The sequence below is a fragment of the Aedes aegypti genome, chromosome 3 (genome assembly GCF_002204515.2).
Source record: "Aedes aegypti strain LVP_AGWG chromosome 3, AaegL5.0 Primary Assembly, whole genome shotgun sequence".
NCBI lineage: Eukaryota > Metazoa > Arthropoda > Insecta > Diptera > Culicidae > Aedes > Aedes aegypti.
The window spans coordinates 404,239,689-404,266,027 of NC_035109.1; the positions used below are offsets into that span (position 1 = coordinate 404,239,689).

The 26,339-nt window shown below is 36.5% G+C and overlaps 2 protein-coding genes across 2 annotated transcripts; both read right to left on the reverse strand.

Moving 5' to 3' along the window:
* Positions 1-248: 248 nt before the first annotated feature.
* On the reverse strand, positions 249-14,383 carry LOC5566707 (zinc finger protein 316). The gene is made up of 4 exons (XM_001651065.2): positions 14,232-14,383; positions 13,902-14,156; positions 1,422-1,544; positions 249-1,363 (listed from the first exon to the last, which is right to left on the reverse strand). The coding sequence occupies exons 1-4, from the start codon at positions 14,274-14,276 to the stop codon at positions 347-349; spliced, it is 1,440 nt and encodes a 479-aa protein (XP_001651115.1). The 5' UTR covers positions 14,277-14,383; the 3' UTR covers positions 249-346.
* Positions 14,384-17,817: 3,434 nt separating this feature from the next.
* LOC5566706 (zinc finger protein 62) lies at positions 17,818-26,274 on the reverse strand. The gene is made up of 3 exons (XM_001651064.2): positions 25,923-26,274; positions 25,203-25,853; positions 17,818-19,457 (listed from the first exon to the last, which is right to left on the reverse strand). The coding sequence occupies exons 1-3, from the start codon at positions 25,986-25,988 to the stop codon at positions 17,895-17,897; spliced, it is 2,280 nt and encodes a 759-aa protein (XP_001651114.2). The 5' UTR covers positions 25,989-26,274; the 3' UTR covers positions 17,818-17,894.
* Positions 26,275-26,339: the final 65 nt, after the last annotated feature.

Consider the following 26,339-nt stretch of genomic DNA (forward strand, 5'->3'; position numbering starts at 1 on the left):
CTTTGAAAAGTGAGTCCGCTTTTTTATTGCCCTGTATCAAGCAATGTAACGGGACTCAAACGAAGGCGATGATGTTTTTCGATAGAGCTTTCAAAATCGATCACATTTCGCATGACGTGATGAGTGCTTTACAGGTCTCATTGAACAAGTAGCCTCTTTTTGAGCTAAGATTATCCGGACGTTTTTCGTTGGCTCAACATAAAATGAAGCATGAAATGTCATCACTATGAAACAGTAACACCGGAAAATTTGTAAAAAGCGTCATTTTTCTTTAATTATCCTAAAACATCAAATACGATACTTACACTTTATCTGCTAGCCTCCTTAATCCTACATACAAACACTACTACGACCCTTCCTGTTGAGATTCCGAATTTTCCGTCGCATTCTCGTCGACATCAATCACACGGTTCCTGCTCTTCCCGTGCCGTATGTACCGTTTCATGGACGGCGTCTTTCCCGGAGTGTGGAACCGCCTCAGGTGCACCTGCAGGTTTTGATTCGATTTGAACATCATTCCACAGTCCGGGCAGAGATGGCTTGCCTCACTGTGCGAGTTCAAGTGGTTTTGGAAGTTTTTCTTCGAGAATCTCTGTTTACAGTGCGGACACTCGGCCTTTTCGATGTGGACCGCGAGTCGGTGCGCCTTCACCAGACCGTAATTTGCCAGCACCAAGCCACAAATCGTGCAACGAGCTTTCCTGTGTAGCGACCTTATGTGAACCAGCATGCTCTCGCGGTTTATGTAGAAGCGTTTACAGTGCGGACATTGAGGTTTACTCGGTGTGGGGGTTTCAGCCGATGGTTGATCTGTATGGCTGTTTTCTTTTCTACCAAGACTTTCAGTCATGTCTGAGGAGTTGTCGACTTTGGCCTTCGCATTAGCCTCACATTTATGTTTGGCGAACGTTGAGAGTTTCCTAAATTCACGTCCGCAATTCGGACATTGCTTACGGACATACGATGAAGATTGGTGTTGTTTTAGGGCATTTTCATCGACTATGCAGTGATGAGGGCCCAAAGCTGTGCGCTTTTGTATCCTAAGGCCGCAGTCCGGACAATTTTTCTTCACAGCTTTTTCACGTTTCGGCTTTTCGATAGCAGTGGCTAATTGATCCTCATCTTGTGACATAGGAATATCTTCACATTCGGGGTATTCTATCAATACATCCTTAACCTCATAGTGATCCTCGTCATTATCTGTTTGGAGGTCTTGTAACGGCGAACTTTTCCCGCAATCTGAATTACCGCCATCCTTTTCGTTGGCCCAACAATGGTTTTCGTCATGTTCAGTTTTAAGCTTACGCGATCGGAAAGTTTCATCACAATTCGAACATTTCAGAAAATACCCATCGTGATCTTCCTGTAATTTAGCAAAAAGCTTACTGTTTCGATTCGGTTCGAGCTAAATTTCAACTCACGTGAACGTGATTCCAGTAGTGACTTTCCCGATAAACGCGGTGATCGTTACATAGGTCGCATTTGTGCAGTTCGTACATCACATTCGTTTCCCCGCAGCAAATATCCTTGGCTTCGTCTTGTATCTGTTGAATGAATCATTCAAAATGGGATTACCTTACCTACCTATGTTGATCTAAAAGTAAAATCTTTGGACTCGTGTCTTAACCCTCGGGTCAAACCTTGTATTTTTAAGTAGGCGAAAGTGGGAGACTTTACTAGGTAACGGAAAAAGCGTGGACCCGAGGGGTTAAACATTGGCCTCAAACGGATATTCCAAGATTCAAATGAGCTAGAAAGTAGTTCAGCAGCTCAAGGGTTATCTGGCGGGGAAGAGTCTAATGAGGAATTCATCCGCTAGGTGACGCTAATAAGAAATCTTCAATCTTCTCTACATCAAGCTTTTTATCAGCTAGAAGGTTCGTGTCTTAGGCAAAGATATTCAGCAGATTGAGGTGAAAAATCTAGTTGAGAATTTCTTTGATAGGTGGTGTTAGTGCCAAATTTTCTTCAATTGTCTGTATCTCAAAATTCTTATTAGTTAGAAGGTTGGTGTCTTCGCAAAGCTGCTCATCAGAGTAAGGGCTATATTACGGTAGACAATCTCTTTAGAATCTCTTTAGATCAAGACAAATCCCTTGAAGGGGGAATTTACTTTGAAGTACATCCGTTAAGTAGCCTTCATAACAATTTCTTTCGAAATTCTATGTAAAGATCCTGATGAGCTAGAAGGTTCCTTTAAAATGTTCAAATGCAGGTTGACAAATCATTTTAAGGTGAAAACATGATTTTTATTCTTATTATCAAGCCAAAACTGCTGTACTGAATGTCTTTGGCAACATAATACAAAAATCAAATACTGAAAAATATGATTTCTATACCATGAAACCCACCTGTCTCGATGGTTCCTTAAAAATCAAGGGTGGGTTTACTATATACAGAAGTACCATGTGCTGAGTAGCAAGTCAGGCGATGCATTGCGTTTCGATTATTTCAAAACAGTAAAATGTGTTTTTACACTCAATTTTAGTGAATAAATGTTGTTCTTGTAACACAAAATGCAAACATTTTTCTTCAAGTGTTGTCGTCAGTAGCATTTTTTTTATTTATAGATTACTTAAAAATGTTGAGAGCTAGTCTGCTAAGATCACGCAGATCCTAGCGAGGCCACCCGTTATTTTAATCCAATCCAAAAAAATACAATAATGCCATCTACTAGTCATGTTCTAACTGGTATCTCAATCATCAGCTGCAACTCTGTTTTTTCAAACATTCAATGACTCAATTTTGAAGAAACAAAAAAACGGAAATGTCAAAATACTTATAAACCACAAAATTATTGCAACTGCGCCATGAAAACCAACTTTTAATATGGTTCTATAACTCAATATAGGGCCCATCCACAAATTTCATAACGCTGAAAGGGGTGGGTGGGTGTCCTTCAGATGTTACAATTCATACATAATTTGTAAAATAGTCATACAAAAGGTGTTACGAGGGGGTGGGTGGGTCTCAAAAATGGCTATTCTCAGCGTTATGAAATTTGTAAATAAACCCACAATGATTTAAAGAATCTAAAGTTATGGAGATATGACTGTAGCGCCATACTTCGGATTATTCCTTAATTAGATTCCACCCTTAGACACGAACCTTCATTTTTCCAGTGTATCGAGATACTGGAGATTGAAGAAAACTTATTACTAGCATCGCCTGGCGGTTAGATTCTCAATAAGATTTGTCATGATCAGAGAGCCCTCGATCAGCTGTGAAGGATCTTGAGATACAAAAGGTTGAAGAAAATTTGTTACTAGCACTACCTAGTGGATGTGTTTCTAATCAGATTTTCCATTACAAGATAGCCCTTATTCTATTGAATGGCTGGGGCGAAAACTAGCGTCGTGAAGTAACAAATTCTCAATTAGATTTTTCTCCTCCAGATAGCTCTCAACCTGCTAAATATCTTTGTCCAAGACACCAACCTTATAGTTGATAAGAATTTTAAGATACTGACAATTATAGAGAAAATCTGTTACTGGTGCAACCTAGCGATTAAATTCTCAATCAGACTCTTCATCGCCAGATAGTTCTCAATCTGCTGAATATTAGCGTTAGGTTTCTTCAGTCATTGCTCTAGAAAACCATCCAAAGATTAATTCAGGCGTTTTTTCAAAAAAGTTAACAAAGAGTTTTAGGGAAATTCGAAGAAATCTTTTCATACTCCAGAGCTCTATTGATTTTCGACGAACTTGAGACAAACCAAATCAGATGAATACAATACAATTGTTACCAGAATATAATTCTACATTCCTCAGATTGGTCAACTTTTTATTTAAAAAGTGAAACTGTTGTTATCCATTAATTAACTATTGAAAAATAACGATTTTTTAATTGATTTTATAAACTTAAGCCCGTTTTCGTCAAAAATTGTTCAAGCATTTATTATAAAAACGCTTTCTCGTAAAGAAATAGTCGATAAAAGTCGTGGAAAAAAGGGGTTAGGAACTCTTCCAAGAAATCCTATATGAATGCAACCTGGGATTCGTCATGAAGCTACTTCAAAAATTTTCCAAGCATTTCATCCCAAGGTAAAATGTCCATGGATTCTTCAAAAATAGTCCAAGGTTTCACACCAGTAAATACTACAACAATTGTTCAAGTAATTCCTCATATCATTCCTAGACAATATTTTCCCGAGGTTCCGTCCGCTGTTCTCCAAAAAAATCCTGCAGAATATTTGTTGTCCTCCGATTCGACTCATAACGATTATCTTAGCAATTTATCTAAGAAATCGTTTTACAAGAAAGGAAACTTACAAGACTCCAACAGTACTTTCATAGATCATTGTAGATGTTCATCAGGATTACATAAGAATTCCATTCAGGGGCGACTCGTAAACTCACTTTTTATCAGTTCTACGACCTCAGAAATTGATACTTTAGCTAATTTACAAATCGATGCAATGTATACATAAGTCAAATCAATTAATTAAACCATTCCGTTTTCAGAAAATGCTTGTTTTATAAATTCATGATTTATTATTTTTTTAAAAATACCAATCAAATATTATTTTTGAAAAAAGATTGAAATATGTACCGTGAAGGCCCCATACTCTGCGCACTTAAGGATTTTCAAATTTCAAACAGCTGTAATTATTTGAAAACAAAACACAATCCTCTGAAATTTTGGGAGCAAATACTTATTGATTTCATGTATAAGGAAAAAATATAAAAGCTTCACTAAGTAATGATTTTTACTGCAAATTTTTATTTTTTCTCAAGGGTGTCCGTGCTCCTAACTCTGCGCACTCATTTTTGCAATGCTCCTTATTCTGCGCATTTAGGTTCCTAACTCTGCGCACTCGATACATTATTTATAACAGTTGAAGTATTTTGCTAAAAGCATTACTAGCATTCAAACTCTGAATTAATCTTAATTTTCTTGCTTTATACGGCTTTACGTCCCCAGTGGAGCGTGGAATGTCTCTAACATAGAAGTTTATTAAGTGAAGTGAATTTTATCTTTGATTCAATCCATGATCATTACTGTTACTAAATGCCATTAAGTGCAACTCTCAAAATAATCGAAATCATCATATGATTTCCAAAACATGTAATTAACTGAGTTTTCTAAAATCGAAAGCAACATACAAAAAGGGTACAAACTACGTCTTTTTTGCATTCTCCCTTGGCGTGTAAAGGAAAATTAGCTTTGACTGTTTATGTATTTTCACTAGAAAATATAAAAACCAAAATTTCTTTTATTCGGTTCGGGTCCGGGTTTGAAGAAAATTAATAAGAACCTGGTTCTGGTTTGTTATATGTGAAACCCGAACATTCCTACTAAATACGAAGAATAGTTTAAGCGAAAGGGTAAATCCATGCTTAATGTATTGTTCATCACTCAATCGAGAAGTATCGCCGCCCTGTATAAACGTGACGTTATTAACGAACGATTCGTATTTCAGATCAACAACAGTACTTTATTGGCGTTTCTGTATAGCAAATACGATTAAACCTCGATGTTCCATTACTCGATATTGACTCATGAAACTATACAAAAATCAAAATTATTCTATTGCATGGTTAGGGAGCATTCAAAAATTACGTCCATTGTTCAGGGAAGGAGGAGTCTACGAAAATATGTTGGACGTCATTTTATGTTGGACGTCATTTTTTAATCTTCCCTTACTATGATGATCCCCTTAAACAATTTACCAAAGCATTTTCATTCCATATCTCGATTGTGTCGACAAGTCGATGGTTCCCTTCAATATCGACCTCTGGAGGGTTGATTGTATGTTGAAAATAACGTTTTATAACTGCTGCGCATAGTAAGGGACATAGTTGAAAAATGGTTCCTTACTATGCGCACTTAAGAAGAATAAGAAAATGAAGAGAAAATAAGGTGCACTTTACCAGTGATGATTGCTCGATAAATAAACTAGTGCCTACATACTAAAAATCTGAAATATATTCTCTTTAACTTGATTCAAATGACTTAAGTGGTGAGGTACTCCCTTAGCATTTTTGCTAACGGGCAGTCAATTTGGACGTTTTTCAATATTTTTAAAACTATTTTATTTTTTTATTAAAGTAATAAACGTAAATTTGTCAAGAAAATTATTCGTGTACTTTTTTATTACTATTGTATCAATATATGGATAACAAATTTTAAACAAAAATTTAAATGATTTACCAGATTTCGGTGGATTTTGGTAAAAGTGCGCAGAGTTAGGAGCTGCGCAGAGTTAGGGGCCCTCACGGTATCTTGATATTTCCTTGGAGACAGAAGTATGCCTGGAAAAATCTTACCTCCTTGAGAAATTTTGAAGGAAATCCTAAGAAACTTCTGTACACACTTAAATTATTTTACGGATTCCTGTGAAATCTCGAAAGCTAAACGGTTCGGTAAAATAAATTAACGGAGTACGGTAAATTTTCACAGTATTCGGTAAAAATTCACTGGAATCCGTCAAATTCCGAAGAAATTACGGTGTTTTATTTCACCGAACTGTTCAACTGTTGACATTACGGTGAAATTCACCGTAGGAGCTTAGTGTTTAGGCATCTTTGGAGAAATTACTGGTGAATTTTTGAAGATTTTCCAAACGGAAATCATGGAGTCTTAGCAGGGTTGGTACAGACTGAAAGTCTTTAAAATAGAAACATTAGAGACCTTATGCTTGAAAGAAAAAACAAACAGCAGAACAAACAACCAGAAAGAGATCACAAATAGACCAAGAATAATCAAACAGAAGCATAAAAGAGAGCAAAAAGAGACCAAACAGACACCAAAACAATATCAAGAAAGCATGTATTTAAAGGATATTATTTGTAAGAGCTTTTTTAAATCACGACAAGTAGTAGCCGTGACATTACGACAAGTATTACCACTCAAGAATTTAATCAGAAACTAATTCAACTGTTTGCCCAAAGTTTCCTTCCTTCCTTCGATTTTTTTTAAGAGTGCATTTAGTGATTCTTCTCCATACATACAGTATGGCCCATAAAAAAATGGGAAAATCGTAATATCTGGACTAAGGCCGTCTTACAGTTGAGGTCGAAATACGCGTATCTGTCAAAGGATACAAACTCTAGTGGAATTAAATGGTATAGTACTAAATTCGGTTTTTTCATCTACTTGTATTGTTTAATTTATTTAGACTCAGCATTTCGCTTTGGACATGATTTTTATCTGTTACTCTCACCTTACTAGAGAGGAATTGGAAGCATTGGAAGCGCACATATCAAATGATAGAATTGGTTCATACCTGGGTAATTGGAGACTTAAACATATTTTCGAAAAAAAAACACTCATTTTGGAGAGCCGTCGTTGAACCTTCATGTAAGTGTGATAAGCGGCTCTGTTTTGCTCAAAACCTATGAGCTAGCATTGATATAAGTTGTCTTTAACCGAAGGAACAAAATTCATCCTCAAACAGGTGTTATAAACCTTCATATTTATTGTTTATTGAGCTTTAACAAAAAATAAAGGCATATCAAACTTATAAGACGCAAATGTCCTTAAAACTATGCTGCCCATACTCGCAAAACAGTCCAATATTATATGGGATTTCCTATATAAATGGGACTGTTATGCGAGTATGGGCAGTATGACCCTTGCAAAATATTTTATTGTGACGTTCTCTAAGAACTCCTCCATCCTCTGATACCAAACAAACTAAAATTTTCAACAATAAAGTGTGATTTTCGAAGGTGGAATTTTTATCACCTGAGTATGCGACAATCAGATGCTATTTCAAATTTTGAGCGGACAAAACCTTTAAACTTCTTTGCTTTATTACATCATTTAAGACAGTAAGCAAAATCTGACAAAAATTGTCCTAGATAGCGAAATTATGTCAGAATATACTACAGTAATCAGAAATTACATTCACTCACAGAAACATTGAAAATAACGCTTGTAGATGCTATATTCACGTTCAAATAATTTTCGCATTATTTTTATGGACCATACTGTACTACGGATTTTTGTGATTTCAACTTGCATTTTTTTAGATCATCCTAGAAATTACTCCAAATATACCACCAGGAATTATTTTCAGATTTTTTTTTGAAGATAATCTTCACAATTTTTTCAAGAAAGCCTTAATTCCTCCAGGAATTTACCCAATGATCTCCCATCGATTTTGAGATAGGATTGTGTCCAAGATTTCCGTTTAGGACATCCTTAAAATTTTAGGCAGTATTTTTTCCAGAGATGTGTCCACTGTTTTCATTGAAGTTCTCCTCAGGATTTTTCTAATAATATCTAAGAATCTTGGAAGTGTTTTTTTTAAATACATCCTATAGTAATCGCAAATGAAAAAAATGTAGAAATTCCTGATGTACTCCTGCAATGATCTGACTCCTGAGGAAGTCTTGGAGTATTTTCTACTTAAATTTTCAACATAATTATTAGACACTGCATTCCTGAATAAAATTTGCAATATTTGCTGATGAAACCCTAAGAAATGTAAAAAAAAATAAAAAATCCATCGAATTGAGAAATTACTCAAGAAACGTTTGGAAGAACTGTAGAAGTAATCCCTGAATAAAAAGCTAAAAATTGAGAAATTTTTGGAGGAATCTCCTGTTGAATTTGTTTAGGAATTCCTGGAAAAGTTCCTGATAAATTTTCAAATATAAACCATGTAGGAACCTCGAAAATTTTGAAGTAATTTTTGCAAGAAACCTTTGGCGAATGAATGAAGGAATTTATGTGAAAAAGGCAGACAAATTCTTGTGAAAATTGCTGTGCAGCTGCAATGGATTTCCTGGTGCGAATTCTGGATAAATTCCTCTGAGCTTTGAAGAACTCTTGTGGAGTTTCTGGAGGGACTTCCGAAAGTATTGCAAGAGAAATCATTAGAAGAATTTCTGAAGCTTTTAATCGAAAAATCTGAGAGAGAACTTGTAAAAGAATCGCGTATGATTCTCTGAAGGTATTTTTTGGAGCAAGGGTAGCAGTAACGCAGCCAGGATTTGACTCTAGGGGGGTTTTGGAAGGTAAAACGGCGGTAAAAGTGGAGAACTCTAAATATACTTCTAGGTTAACATTCAAAGAGGGTGAAACAACATCTGCAAACTTTAGCTTCTCCCAGGTATAATTTTTCATATAAACTTACACTATTAATTGAAGGGAGTCTGTTTGAAATATGCCTGTGGTGGATGGATCAATAAAAAGAATTGATTTCACTTTTCAAATATGAATGGTTAAAAAAAGTTCATACGAAATCCAAATATTCTGATAACGATTCAAATCTTCATCCTTCGTGAAATGAAATGTCCGTCATTTTCTTCACTAATAGTTATGTTTGAAAGTACCGTCAAGCTACCATTCGCCGTGCATTTAAAAAAAATTGCACTTCAAAAAATTATATAAATTTTCCAAATAATTTGGAGCGTACTAGAATACCACTACGTAGCGTGCAATTATGTCGTAATTCAGGGACAAATCTAAAACAAGTGATGCATAACAAAAAATTATTCAAAAATTATTTTTGAAAATGTCATGTTAAGGTCGCCTCGTACCGTTCTATGACACGATTTACCGTGCACACTAGTGCACCATTCACAGCATTGTGCAATAATAGAGGTGAGGAGATGCTTCTGTGTAATACACATATGTTTAAATATATTAGTGCACCGCTTGTGTTTTCACGCAGCAACCCTTTGCATATTGACTATGTGTGACGTCATACAGTTTGTTATCACATTGCATTCACCGTGCGTATAGTTTTCGTCATGATTTGATTTTGTATCTTGAAGAAACGTTGTTGATGAAGCAACTATGTTACTAGTAGTGTGCGCACTCATTTTTAAGAGTATTCAAATCATTATTTTTTCATTAAAATCGTTACAGGAGGTTTGACTGTATTGTCTAAACCATTCCATATTCACTGAAAAACTGAATATGAAGTAGTTCAATCACGACACAACAATAAATCTAATATCACCCAATAATTTTATGCCTTTTACACAATGCACGGTAATAGGAACCATACATATTGAAAAGGGTCCATTCACCGTGCATTTGGGTTCCGACTGAAACACAATAATAGATTCTAATTTGCATAAAATCTCATTGCTCATACGATGAAATACATTTTACTAGTAGTATCCACAGTGAAAACTTGTTGGAATTATGAAAAATTTAATACTCTAACGTTAAAATGAAAATTGGGTTGTTTAGTGAAGAAAACATCAAAGTTTTTTGTAGCTTACTCGAAAGAGCACATTTTTCTAAGTATAACACGATTTTATCGCACTTCGATTTGCTTTGTGTTGATGTTATGAATGATTTAAAAAGATTTCAATCCGTCGACTCAATGACATTTCAATTTACATAATGACAGCTCGTCCCGAAGTGCCGAGGGGTGATTCAAACGTGATTTCCATACTAATTTCAAACGTGTTTTAAAAATAGTTCCAGGCCACAGAAAATTGCGAAACTTTGGATTCTTGTTAAATTTTTAACGTCGATTCAGAATATGTAAGAAACTGGATACCCCTAAACAAGCCAATTGTGAATTTTTGGCGTTTCTACTAAGAATGTTAAAAAATCTCATTATTTAACAAAATTCACATGATTTTGACTACATAAACTAAGTGTTTCAAAATACATTGTGACAAGAACTACTTAATTTCATCAGTTCTATATTATTTTGCTAACAAAACAATAAATTGTTCGATTTGTATGAACATTCTGTAGGAATCTGTATATGTGTACGGTGAATGGAGGCCGCACGGTGACAGGTGACTTAACGGTACATAGGGGTGATCGGGGCAATATGGGTCGCCTAAGGAAAATGTCATGGAATGCATATAAAAACAGCAAAAAATATGGTTTAAATGCAAGTGGCTTGTACTATAAAATGTTATCTTCCATGTTACGTCAATAATTATTGTTAACATCAACTTGCAAATTATTTCAGGAACGTTTTGGAAAACTATGTTTTTCTACGTGATCATCAACCATATGGGGCATTATGAGCCACCCTACGGGGCAGTTTGAGCCACCTCATTCAATCGAATGATTTTTATTTAAAACAGTATAGAGAAGAGTTAGTGGTGAAGAGTACATTATTGGAAAGGAAATTGTATTAGCTTTGCTTGAAATTTTGATTCTAGCGGCTTATTTTTTAAAGATACATAATACATAGTAAACAGACCATGTTATACTAGTACTAAATTGCGATACTTGGTTCAACGTATTTTCTAGCAAAGTGTTCCATTTGTAATGATGCATAAAGATGACTATGCAGTAAAACTAATAATCTGGTATATTTAGGCAATACATTTTTATGTTCAAAACATCGCTTGTTTTGCCTAAATCTAGGTGGCTCATTTTGCCCCGCCCCTTCATCTTGAAAATAATATATTGTTTTTCAATAATTTTGTTTACGAACAAATCTAATTTCACTCACGAAATGTTCATTATGATCCGAAGTTTCAATGGATTGGTAAAATTTACCAGAATTATAAATATAATTGTCTTATAGGCTTAATTAAAAACTGCCAAAATTATAAGCTTTCCATGACGAAGGACAAATTTGTACATTTTTGTAAATATCTTGAGTGTTCAAACGAATATTCTTACGGTTTTTATTGTGGTGGCTATTTGATGCATCCTTTAGCAGATCATAATGACACTAGATATTAAAACACTGTTTTTGAGGTCAAAACCGGGGTGGCTCATATTGCCCCGTATGTTCATATTGCCCCCATTGCCCCTACATTAGCGTGATAGCGTTCAATCACTATTTGCATATTTTGCTCCTAAATATTTTTTCAAGATTTTAAACTTTTGAAAATGATCGCTCAACGTAAAATATTGCAGTTGGAAACGTTGCGGTATTGCAAATTTTGAAACATTTCCAACTTGTAGACGAATATTGGTGATAGATTAGGAACGGCGCCGCCAATTCCTTTGAGCTTTTCTAGAATTTTGTTCGAAATCAAAGAGTGCTAAAGAATTGCTTCTGCAAGAATTTACGTGCCTTTAGGGTCGTAAAATTTGGCTAAATGCTGATATAAGTAAGACTGTAGACGCTTTGGATAATGCATCAATCCGCTGTTCAAATTGTACAAATATACCTGCATATCGTTCAAAGCCAGCAGTAAATTTACAGTAAATGTGGGAAATTTACGATTCTATGAAAGTTCTTGAGGTCCTATTAAAAAGAAAGGCACAACTAAGGAGACTACAATTGGTGATACAACCTACTGCTTCGGTATTTGTAGATTACAGTGTTACATTTTAGTATCATGTATGGTAGGTTGCATGAACATTCTGCTCTGGGAGGGGTTTTGACTAGAGATGTACCGAATACCACTATTCGGCCTTCGGCCGAATACCGAATAGTTATAAAATTATTATTCGGCCAAACGAATATTCGGCCGAATAATGACCTAATATTCGGCCAAAAAAATCCTAATATTCTGCCGAATAACACCGTCTAATTTCTCTAAAACTATATTTTTAATCCTGGATAAAGAAAAAAACGAGTTTGCTTAAGTAGGGAAAGCTTCTACGGTGAAAATTTGAACGGATTATGAATGTAAATGAATGATCGTCCTCTTGAGCTTTTGAAACCAATTTGTAGAAATCACAAAAACAAAATTTCAAAGATCTTTCGTATTTCTAAAGTAAGGGATTTATATTCTATTGCTAGCACTTTTTATCCATCTCATGTTTTGTTAAAATATAACTCAATATACGTTACTAGATTTCTCATCCGACTTTTGGAAGTGTTTCAAAGAAATTGGAACAAACAGACTGCAGACCACTTTATTATGCTAAAAGGAAGAACTTGAGCAGGTTTCTCAAACCAAACAATATCGAAAGAATGGAAAGTGCTAATATATGTTAACGGTTAAAATTAAAAGCATTGAGTCCATACGCGTCAAACTATTTAATCTAGTGGTTCCTTACAGCCCCAGAAAAATGATTATAAAGCTATCAGTACACTATATCAAATATTTGGCATGGATTGATACAGTGCCAAACAAATGTTTGTCATCGCATAGATTTGGTTGGTGTTGAAACCTATGCCTTATGTATTGAGCAGCACCGTAGTCACCTTAATGCCATTGAACGGAGAAATTCTCACATTTTTTTTAATATTTGGCATCAAACTCCTTTCATAGAATGCATGAAACGAAAATTTTAATGTATCATCATTTGAATAAATTCTTTGATTTTTTAACTTTTCTTAATTATTTAATTTTGTTACTATTCGGTCACTATTCGGCCTATTCGGCCGAATAACAGAATTTATTATTCGGCAGACCGAATATTCGGCAAAATCAAAATAATCGAGATATTCGGCCCGAATATTCGGCCGGCCGAATATTCGGTACATCTCTATTAATAATTAAAGCAATTTTCTAAAGAGCTACCAGCTCTGTTCCAGAGAAATCTGTGGAAGAATCACTTAATAAATTTTTGTAGGACCTAGGAATTTCTTGAAATTGTTTAAACAAATCTTTGCAGGTTTGGATCTTCCTGGTGGAATCTAAGAGATAATTTTTGGGGTTATCCTTAGATAAATTTCAGGTTTGATTTTCGAATGTATCTTAAACAATTGCCTTGGAGGATATCTTAGGAAATCCGTAAAAGAATCACTAAATGAACTCCAGAAAAAATCATTAAAGCAATATCTTATGGGAACTTTGGGCAAATGAATTAATTAATTTCTGATTCAATTCCTGAAAAAATCTTGTAAAAGTACATAATAGGTAGGTACAATCAAAACTTGAAGATTCATGATTTGTGGGAAACCAAATATGGTTCAGCTTTATATAATTTTTTTTTTATAATAAAGTTCAAATTACAAATTACCAAAAATCCCATATGTGCATTTACCGGCCATGTAATCAGCTAAGAGTTGATCCGTTAAACCAACAGAAGACGAGTAACATGTAGAACCGTTTACGTACCTCATGCTCATCCAAATGTCCCCACAGGTCGTCCTTGTGCTGGTATTCCGCATCGCAAACCGTGCACCGGAACACTTTCCGGCTCGGGCAGCACGTTTCGCGGTGCTGTTCCAGCTCATCCTTCAGGACCGGTTCCTGGCAAACGTCGCATTCCACCTTGCGCACTGCCGACTGCTCTTCGTTGGCCGCAACGAAAATGATCGACTCTCGGCAGCCGGATTCCACCCTTTCCGAGCAGCATTTGCAGAGACGATACTGGAGGAATGGAGTGCGGAATGAATTTCGAGGCAAATTTAGCTGGAACTAGAATGAATCCATGGCGGCACTTACCGTTACTAACTTTGAAGAATTTTTCTTACACAAGGAACATTTCATGTTGGATAAAATCTGATTTCTAACACAAAAACTCACAACGATCACAATTTTACGCCAGGAACTGTTCCAGTAAACAAAACTTCTGCTTTTACCGCTTTTACCGAACGCGAACGAACAACAACACGGCAAATCGAAATGCATCAAAATAATGGATATAAAATACCTTACGCTTGTGTCGGTGCACTCAAATTTGAGTAAAGATAATTCATAGAAGAATGCGTGGTGACGTCACGAAAAATTCTCCTTCTCTGTTTCTCTTCCATCACGCTCAATTGACTGTCCTGCACTTTGACACTCACTGGAATAGGGTCCTAAAGCTCTGTCCCAGTTTCAGTATCAAACGCAAGTTTATAGGGCTCTGAACAAAACTCAACCTCTCTCTTTTACTCTTCCGTAAATAGTGTAAACAACAAGGCCAGTAAACCTCAAAATCCCAAAAAAAAAAAAAAAAAAGTGCAGAGGCCTATAGGATAGAAACACATGTTTACTCAATAGGGCTCTAAAATGTTTAACGAATTCTTGTTTTTATTTATTAATACGAAAGAGCATGTTCCTTAGCAATTTTTCTAGCTCAAATAACGGTTATAACATTTTTAAACTTCAATTTTAAAAATGGTTCCAAATATGAACTTTGACACTTGTGATCATGTTTGACATGCACTTTTTCGACAAAAATGCCACAGGGCTTATAGTTTTAACACTGGGGTTGTTCCTACACTGAGAACAGCGTTGCGGTTGAAAATACTATATCAGAGGGTTAAATTAAATACACAACGCCACTTGATTTGTGCAGACTAAATTCGCATTTATTTCAAATATTTAGTGCATTCAATTTTACCATGGCACCATTTGTATAGTAAAAATTACTATATCATGGTTAAAAACTTGCAGTAGACCAGAATCGAACCGAGGATCTGGCGATTGCCAAGCGCGAACGCTAGCCGCTGGGCTATAGATGCGGTTGGATTGAGAGGGAACAAAACGCAAATAAAAAGCGTTCATGACAGCTCAATCATGGTTGGAATAGAAAATTTAAAAACACGTTCATGGTTCTCATTACTGCAACGCTTGTTTCAGTGTATCTGACATTTCGGAAGGGATACGGAAAACAAAATATACCCAAAATTTGAGTTCCATCTTCATTTCTGTGCATCTTTGCAGATTTTTGCCAAAATTCGCAGACTTTTGTCTTTTGACGATAGATTCTGCTCACGGTTTCGCGCGTGTTTTCGTCGCCGGAGATTTTTTTTCCTGTTTCGGAGCGTCTTGCTGGGTAGTGCTTCATGAAGCCCAAGCAGGACAGTTCGGTTTTGCGTCGTCCGATAGATTTCACTGAACCAACAAATATCATAGAAAATATTAAAAACCTCACATACCCTTGCGATAATTGAAATCCGATTCATTTCATGTGTATCCATTGATATTCATTGAAAGAACACATAAAGCTCATTATGATATTTCATACCATTCATTTACCAACACTGTGTATTGTATATGCCATAAAGTCATGTATGTCATACGATGAATGTTATCTGATTTTCCGATGTGAAAATTCAGTCTTATTATTTTCGTATTTGATTCGTACTTTCGTGATGGCGAATTTGGCTCTGTTGATTTCATTGTGATGGATTTAAATCAGTTTAATTGGGTCCTAAAATGTTTGATAAAATCTTGTTTTTATTCAACAACACGAAAGAGCATGTTATTCCAACTACTTGAGCAATTTTTCCCGCTCAAATAACGGCTATATCATGTTTAAACATTAATTTTAAAATTGGATCCATAAATGAACCTTGACACTTGAGATCATGTTTGACGTTCGCTTAGTCGACAAAAACACCACAGGGGTTTTAGTTTTAACACTGGAGTTGTTCCTATCTGACATTTCGGAAGGGACACGGAAAACAAAATTCACCCAAAATTTGAGTTTAAGCCAAAAGGTGTGACAAAATCTAAAATAACATAAAAAAAAAATTTTCGGACTTAAACCAACGGAAAACATTGGAAAATTTAGTAAACATGTGTTTTTGGCCTAAACTTAAGCGTTTGGCACTAATATCGGGACAGGGCTTTAGGACCCTATTGTAAGTGTCATGATTTGGAACAGTGAAATAGTTAACGAATATATGAAAGAAGGGTAAGTAAAATATTCAAAACAAAAATTGAACGTAATTAAATTTTGGAATTTAATTTACAGGAAACATCAAAAACTTTGGAACAGGCACGAAAGGGACAGAAAGTTCAGTACGACCAGAAGTATGGGATGCGATTTTTTAAGTTATCAATTAAAGTGATTGGCTATGCAATGTAATTGATAATTAATTAAATAAATGGTGTTTCAATTATAATTATATTGTTGATTATATTGAAAAACTGAAATGCAATCGTCACAAACTTATTATACTATCATATAAAAACTATTGACAATATTGATATTTTTTATCTGAATATAACATAACATTCATTGGCAACATACAATGGTTCATATCTTCAATTTTCATGAAATGTATGTGTTTTATCAGATGAATCTAATTAAATCGAAATCTCACAAGTTTATATGATAAGTTGATGTTCGTTATGTGAAAATCTCTATGGAAAAAAACTATATGTGTTTTCAGATAAATCGGACATGATTACTTGGTTCAGTGTTTGCTCACGGTTCCGCGCGTGTTTTTGTCGCCAGATTTTTTTTTACGCGATTCGTTATTTTATACAATCCGATGACTCTGGAGGGATCGGTTTTGCTTTTTACTGGCTATTGGGCAAAAATATTACTGCACAATCGTTGCTAGTATCCAATCTACGAAGTATACCGTAAGTACGCTAACGCTAAATTCGCAGACTTTTGTAGACTTTCACATATTATTGAAGATCTTCATAAAAATTCGTACAGGAAGCAGACCTTCGTGGCTTTTTGTACTTTCTCGAACCTTCGCAAACCTGTACAGAGCGGCACAAAGTTTCGTAATCCTTCGTAGACATTCATATATTTCCTTAAAAACTGAACCTTCATGAACCGTCATGAACATTTGCGAAACTTGGAAGAACTTAATAGAGCCTCGCAGACCATCATAGACCTTCTGAGATTTTTGTGACCCTTTGCAAGACTTCACAGACTGTCAAAAATCTTCGCATACTACCGTGAACCTCCAATCTCTTTATGAACCGAAACAAACATTCACAGACCTTCATGTATCATCGCAGACCTTTGGAGGCTTTCGCAGTCTTTCGTGGGCCTTCATAGAGCTTTGCGGTTTGTTACAGATCAACAATTACCTCGAGGATCTTCATGGACCATCGTGACCTTTGTAAACCCACATAGACCTGCACAGCCCTTTGCAGACCTTCAAAGATCTTTGCAGACATTCTCCCTCGTAAACCATCACAGTCCTTCACTGACCTTGTTTACGCTTGCAGACTGAAGATATACACACTTCTTGGGTAACGTAGAATACTTGTTATACTCATGAAGTTATCAAAAAAAAAAAAATAAATAAATAAATAAGGTTTCCAAACCCCCCGTCTTGAACTAACAAATGACTATGCCGTTATATCTGGTGTATTTTCTGGAATATATATCACATAATAAATAAATCAAATAACCTTATTCAGTTCATATTATCCTTCAGTCGATTCCGCGGCGTGCTTTAACATGTGCTCCTCGTACCGTTCCCTGCTCCTGAAATAAGTGTTACACACCGCACAAGTCACCTCGTGATGGACGTCCTTGTTGGCCATATGTTGCCGCAGTCCAATGCGCGTCACAAACGTCGCATCGCACATCTTACAGCCGTACTGCTTCCGGTTGGGGTCGTGGATCTTCATGTGAATTCGCAGCCGCACTGGACCTTTGAATTCCTTTTCGCAAACTTTACACTTGATCAGTTCGGTGTCCGGCGTTGGGGAGGACTTTTCCGCGGGTTCGGTCTTGATACGAGGGGCCTTGTTGAGATTATGGACTCGCTTGATGTGCAGCTTCAGGATCTGCTTAGTCTTGTATTTCCCGCCACATTCTTCGCACAGATGACTGCCTTCCTGGTGTGTAGCGAGGTGGCATTCGAAGTAATACTTGCTGACAAACTTTTTCTGACAGTGCGGACATTGGATGTTGGCTTCGGTGTGAACAGATAGCTTATGGGACTTCACCAGACTGGCACTGGCCAGTTTCAAGCCACATATGTCGCATTCGGCCGGTTTGGCCTTGTGAATTCGTCGAATGTGCTCCTCCATTCGCCAGCGATTCTTGAACGATCGAGGACAATGCAAACATTGAGTAACCACAGGGGCGTACATGATGGAAACTTTCTCTTTAGATTTTTCGCCGAACATACATTGACTGGATCGGTGGTTGACGAAACTCCTATGGAGACGGAACTTTGCTCCGCAATCTGGGCACAGTATATGATAGCCGTTGTGCACCTCTTTGACGTGTTCATTGTACGGCTGTTCTTCGTATCCTCGATCGTCTGCGCATAGCGCACACGTGAAGATCTTATGCATGCTGCGTGTTTCAGAGATGGAGTTCTCTAGAGTTTCCAGTGCTTCGTGAGTTTGCAAATGCTTTAGGGCTGCCTCTCGTTTCACATAATTCAACGGACAAGCTAGACACTTGAAAAGAACTCGACCTAGACAGTTATTCTTATGCTTCTCCAATTCTGCGAGTTCAACGCAGCCTTCCAAGCACACCTCACACTGTCGTTGATTACCCTGATGCTCTTGTTGAACGTGTTGCTCGAACAACGCTTTTCCGTTGCACCAGACGAAGCAGATCCGACATCGAACGGTTTTCTCATCCGCATGGTACTCATCATTGTGCTTGCGGAGCAATGTCTTGCTTGTAGTCTTGTGATCGCAATACTTACAGGAAATTTTGAAATCTTTCAACCGATTCGGTGTCTTTGGTGGCTTCGGATGAGTGGACAAATGCTCCTCGAAGCGTTCGTATCCCATAATTACCACTCCGCAAACGGGACAAGTCCGTTCCTGATGGACCGTTTTGCGCTCCATGTGCCGCTGGAGTCTGACGCGAGATTTGAACTTCCGACCGCAGATGGTACATTCTAGGCGGTGGTCTTTTTTGGGCGCGGAATGCGTTAGAATGTGCTTTTTCAGACCGTTGGGCAGTGCGAACTTTTTCGGACATTGTGGGCACTGCAGCTGGGGAGATTCGTGGGCTGTGCGCTGGAAAGAAGAACAAGAGTGATAATAAATTATCGAGCAATTAAAAGGAAACAAGCCTTGAAATTAAAGCATTTTAGCTAAAATTAAAAACAATGATCAAGAATGCCTTTCTACGTCATCCAGAGTTAATTCCATTGAACCGAATCGCACAAGATTTATCTGCATTTTACAAAATTCATAGTGGAATATTTCTAGCTTTTTTTTCTGCAAACATTTTCTTGTGGTTTTCTTTTAAAAATTTCTCAAAAAAAATCGCTGTCTTCAGTGTCAGTTTTTATCAATTTAAAAAAAATCTTATTTTTTTCTTCTGAATAATTTATTAAATCATCTTTGAACTCCTTCAAATATACCTCCAGACTCTAGAAATTGCTTCAAAGAATTACTTTTCAAATTCGTTAAGAAAACTATCAGGGATTTCTTTACAAATTACTCTGCGAATCACTCCATAGAACTCTCCAAGTATCTCTCCAAGTATCTCTCCAGTAATATTTCCAGAGATTTCTGGACAACCAACCGGTGGTAGACCACTTCGTGCGTAGATCAATCAATCAGATTGAAGCAGCAGAATATGACAGCGAAGACGAAGAGGAGCATGAAGCGACGGTGAACCACGTTAGGGGCGTTAAGGGTCAGCACCAGAGAAGCAGACCACCGGCGTCCCATCCGTTTCGCGGTCTAACTTTAAGATATTCAAGACCAAAATGCTCATTATGATAAACTACTGGTCGTTCACTTGCCCGAATATAGCTGAAAAAGCTAGTCGCAGGGTTGCAGCCCAAATAAAACTGTTAGAGTGAAGGCAATAAAGTAAGAGTTTTGAATAGTGAAGTGCTGTGGGTTTCCTGTATTTCTAGCGCGAAGATTCCCTGTTCGCGGTAGACCTAGGAGAGCGTGTCGACCCTGAGGCAGTTGAGTCGGGGAGTCTCTAAGACACACCCGATTGGCTGACCGACATTTACAGACTATCAATGATTTATTTTTGTGAAATTTATATTGAAGAACTCCTTACGATTTTTCCAGTATATGGAATAAAGTAATATTTCAAGAAATTCTTGAAGATCTTTCCAAAGGAACATTAAGTTAAATTCTAGTAGTATTGCCGATTTTTTTTCTATAAATTTCTATTCGTCATCAAACGTCAACATCCCACCGCAAAATCGTAAGCTTTCATTCCATAGAAAAAGATTGGAAATTGGTTGAGCTGTTCAAAAGTTATGATTTTTTTAAAATATAAAATCTAATGCGCTGAGACCTACAGTGCACACTGGTCCAGGAAGCTAATTTAGGCGGACATGAGGTTTTCGTCAAGATTTATTGATTTTAGAGTCATAGTTTATTCTGAGAATATGTTCAGAATTTTCAGTACTACAAAATGTACGGAACAATTTTGTTTATGGTGATCGCAAGAGTGACGTATACGCCAACTTTTTTATTTTAACGAATCGTAAAAGATCCCAGAAGATTCTGGGAAAATCATGCCACAGAATTCAATCAGACTGTAAATTTTGTATATGTATTTTATACGGCTTATGTTGACTTCCAACCCGGTGATCTCGCTTAGGAATAGATTAAATACTGGTAGAGGAAAAAACGATGAATTTCTTGCAGAAGCTTCCAAGTTAATCGAAAACAACTGAAAAACGATATACTTTATATTTCTATATAAATACACGTGTTACCTTTGGTTTGATATGCTTAGGTAGCCATGACTTTTGTGAGTTGAACATGTATGAATATTCAATAAATATGGATTTATCTCATATCGTCTATTAGTAAAATCGATTTTAAACGAGATAGAAAAATATCATCTTCTCCAAATTTTGCTCACAGGTACTTGAAAGACTGCAAAATCATTTGGTGGAAAGATATATATTTTTTGAGGTGCTCATAGTTGAGATACAAGGCATACAAAATAGCTAATTTTAAGATGAAAAACTCGAATAATATGAAAACCATAAGAAATACAACTTTGGTATGTTTAGCAAAGTTGTAGCAAATGATAAGTATAAAAACTTTGTAGAACATAGTAGGCCAATAAAACTAAAAAATAAAACACTTAAGAGCAAAAACTGGTTTTTTATTAAAAAAAACTTAATTATCCCGGCTCTGAAGCAAAACCGAGAAAAAGTTTGTTCGGCAAATTTGTTTCTATGATCATTTGCTACAACTTTGCTGAACATACCAACTTACGATTCGTTAAAATAAAAAAGTTGGCGTATACGTCACTCTTGCGATCATCGTAAAAAAAATTGTTCCATACATTTTGTAGTACTGAAAATTCTGAACATGTTCTCAGAATAAACTATGGCTCTAAAATCAATAAATCTTGACGAAAACCTCATGTCCGCCTAAATTAGCTTCCTGGACCAGTATGCAGTGTGTGCCGATCAAAAATGTCTGATTTTTTATTTTCAAAAAAATATATCTAAAAAACTAAAAAACATACATCCCTAAAAATTTGACAGTAAACGTAAAATTTTTTGAACTTTCAAGAAAAAATGAGAACAGCAATAGCCCCTTCGGTCCCGAGACCTTCAAAAACGTAAAAACTGAAATTATTAACTATTTTTCATGTAAAAATACATTTTATGTGAAATTTTATATTTTTTCTGAAAAGTCAAAATCTTTAGCTCTCATTTCGTCAAAAAAGATTGAAAATCGATCAAACGGTTCAAAAGTTATAATTTAAAAAAAAGGCGGAATCGCGATTTTTCTGGTCACTCTATTTCAGAAATGGTCACCCTAATCAAAAAATCCAAAAACATGTGTACCCTTATTTTGGATAAGGAACAAAATAGCAAATTTTCACGGAATTCGGTGACCCACTAGATCGGTTTTTCATGGAATGGCTGTATAGAGGTCCAAAATATATTTGTTACCAAATGTTCTATTCAGTAAAATGAACAAGTCTGGACAAAAATTCCAAAAGGTCACATGGACATTGGTGTCATTTGATTTGCAAGACGCTGATGAGCCCATTTCAACTCGATCACGCTCACCAATACCATTATCGGGAAGAGCTAATACCAATCTTTCTGATAGAGGTGTCAGTTTGCGTGGGCGGGCTAAAAAGGGCTCAACAGCAACGTTCAAAGCTCAAGACCTGTTGGGCCCTTTTCAAATGTTTGTCCAGAAGTTACTATGAGCCTCTGTACGTGCCATAAATTCATTTGTTCTTTAGACTTTTACTGTGCGCCGTGTGTTGGTGCTGTCTCGCTCTCTCTGACGGGCAACTTGAAAACAGAGCGCACAGTAAAAGTCAAACGTTCTATAGGCTCATGAGCCTATGCATGCTATAAAAACGTTTGACTTTTACTGTGCGCCCTGTTTGCAAGTTGCCCGTGAGAGAGAGAGAGAGCGAGACAGCACCAACACACGGCTCACAGTAAAAGTCATGAGAACAAAAGAATTTATGGCACGTACAAAGGCTCATACATACGGGTAGAAATCAAAATCCAAAAACAAGATTATGACTCATGATATCATGATTCCAGCGTGTTTTTGTCTTATGAAAATACACCATGATTTGGACTCATGATATCATGAGTCAGATTGCCGTAACACAACACACGCGTTAGGTTTTTGTAGCTGCTTGCTCGGAATCATGATTCAAATGCCAAAAATGCTGAGTCGCGCATCCGTTTATAATCGACAAAATAAAAAAAAGTTAAAAACAGCATACATTGAGATTCGAGCCAAGAACCTTCCGATTGTGAGCCACGTACTCACCACTCAACCACTTCGTCATCTTGAATATAGAGTGATCAATACGAAGCAAAGTGCGCCGCTTAGTGTTTTCACACTGGATGTTACGCTTATGAGGAATCATGATTATGACTCCAGGAACCATGATTTGTGATCCTGATATTATGACCTAACCAATTTATGAATTTCATGATTTGTAAATCATGGTGTGGGGATCAGATTTTTATCCGTGTAGAGAATCCCAAATTTCCATAGGAAATTGCCTACATTTAGGCGTATTACGTGGTTTATGGTGTTTTGAATTTTAAAACATAAGAATTTGGTATTCATATTCGGCTTCCAGCATTACCGAACATTGTTTACATGGGCGATCAATGTTAATTCATACCAGCTGAACTAAAAAATCGCTTGAAACATTTTTGTAACATGCTTGAAACTTTCAAAATAAATCAACGATACCTCAGTTTATGGTATTAAGATTCTGTCTATCTTTGCTAAACGATCGGCTTAAACGAAGTACGAACTTTGAAAGTAAAGCACTCAAGTGAAATTTCCCCAAATTACCAAAGTAATTTTGACAGTTAATCCAGCTCAAGTAATTTCGGTAGCAGATAGAGTGTCCCAACAAAAAAATCCCGGAATTGGAGAATTTTTGGGATTACCCGTTTGCCGAGATAAAACTTCTGATATCCCGGAAATCCCGGGATTTCTAGAATAAACGTCAAACTTCATGAAAGCCACTTAATTATAAGTTTCAACTTTTGTTCTATAAAATTGAAAAGCACCATGAAGGAAAAAGAAAAAAATAAGTCATACAAATTACCAAAATAATAACATCTTTTTGTATTAGTCTTGTTATTTTTTTAAACGCGTTTCTCTTCTAAATTAGCTGTTGTATAAGCTTACACTGATTCCAAGTAATAGAATAGCGGTACAATGGATCATTGAATGTAGTTTTTGCAAGTGCTCACCGCATCAAAACAAAGGCGCCACTGTATATGGGATTTAACATTGTGACAGCATAGGCCTATTCACATGACGTAACTGGTACACTTTCCCTAATGTAGATAATGTGAAAATAGTCTCCAGTATACTCATGATAAGTCTAAATAATCTTTTAGTTTTGAATTCATTGGCCATTGAAAATAGTTTTGTCCAAAATTATCTTTTCCAGCGAATAACCAGCGCCAGTCCACCGAAGGAATAATCCGTCTCAAATTTGCTTCAAACTGTTGGTTAGTCCCAATTTTTTAACTCAGATGTGTTGGGTAATGAACTCTTACCACAGCACATGATTTGGTACGAGAAAGTAGGCCATTTTGTAACAGATTGAAATAATAAAAACAGCCTATTACGATCAGGGTTGGGAAAAGTTATGAAATTCACACTACAGTAGGTAAGCGAAGCAAATCACAGTCAGCAAAGCCATTGAAACTCAGGCCCATCGCTGCTGTAGACAAAATGCCTTGAAAGTAGCAAAACTTCCGTTGCTAAGGGCAACCCAAGTCTACTGTAGAAAAATGTTCTATTTCTCGCTGCATTTCCCGCATTTATTGCTGTTTGCGTTTGACGTCCAAATCCAGCCCAACTGAGCTTCAACCGCGGTAACACAAAGTAACCAAGGGATACTTAGCAACCATGATCCATATCACCGCCAACCCAGCAAAGAAAATCAAACTTTGACATCGCTTTCCTTGTTAAAAATCTTACCGCATTTGGTGTTCCCGCATTTGACATTTGCATTTCAAACGCACACAGCAATACAGTCTTCAATGACACTGCACCCAAAATAGACTACTTGATGAGTTTCACAAATTTTTAGCTACTGTAGTAAGAGTGCCACGTGATTTTCGCGAATTTCAAGCCTACTACTATTACCATTCCCATCCCTGATTACGATGCGAAATTGAAAAAATAAATCACTGTGTATTACATATTTGCTTATCGAACAAATATTTCTTCGAATTTCTTCCAATTATAGGATGATAAATGAAGGTTTCTTACACTTTCAATTCGATTTCGTCAAATCAACATAGATACCTTATGATAGTTGAGCCGATCGGTGTTGGGCAGTTCCAAACCGCAAACGTCACAATCCAGTGGCTTGGCGTGGTGTATACGTCTCACGTGCTGATGCAGCGCGGCACGGTTTGGGAAACATTTGTCGCATTGTGGACAACTGACTGGCGGTTTTCTTTCCACGGGTCCCAGTTGTACTTCCGTTAGGCAGGGTTCTTCGAAAGTAATTTCCTCTTTAATATCAAAGTTTGCGGTTTGATCATCATAATGATACTGGGATTCGATTTGCATATCGCAATCATCGTCGATCTTTTCTTGCTTAACTTGTATGGGTTGTTCGAGTTCAAGATAAGATGATGTAGAATTACTGTATCCAACATTTCCCTGAACAATCTCGATTGGTGTTTTGTGGTTTGAATCTCTTATGTCGTTTTCAATATGGACAAGTGCACCTTTTGGAAGTGAACTAATGCTAGTCATTGGTTCGTAACCAGCAGAGCTGGGTTCAGTCTTAATAATCCCAAAATCAGCATTCCTTTCGATTGTTATGTTTCTGGAATTAGCAAACAAACCGCTTTCATCAGAATCCAACAATTCCACCTTGAAGGTAGAATCATTGCTGCCATACGTGGATGTCGATAGACATCGATTGCACAGTCGATCTCCTTTGATCTATAACGGGAAGTAAGTATAAGTTATGACTTTCCACTCATTTTTAATTTATTATATTTCAGCACTTACTACGGTGAAAGTTGTCGTCTTTGTTTGGCAAAATGCACATTGAATCAATTCCTCTAGAAGTGACATCTTTAGGTCGTCGAGAAGTTGGTTTTATTCACAAAATTTTATTATTTTGATGGACCACTAACTTACAAAATTGTACCAACTTTGCTACAAATGAAGATTGAATTCATCGCGAACACTAGCCAAGCGTAACGAGCTGCATTGTTGGTATTGTTGGAATAACAATTTTATGGTTGAATTAACCATCCTAAGTAAAACTTTTAATTAAGTGACATTTGTAAACAAATTTTATTTACAAATGAATTCAAAAGATTTGTTTTGAATTTCATAATACATTACAAATTGAACATAAATGTATATATTACTTGCTATAATCGGTTGCACATCAGGTACAGTCAGGCAATTCCTAAGGTG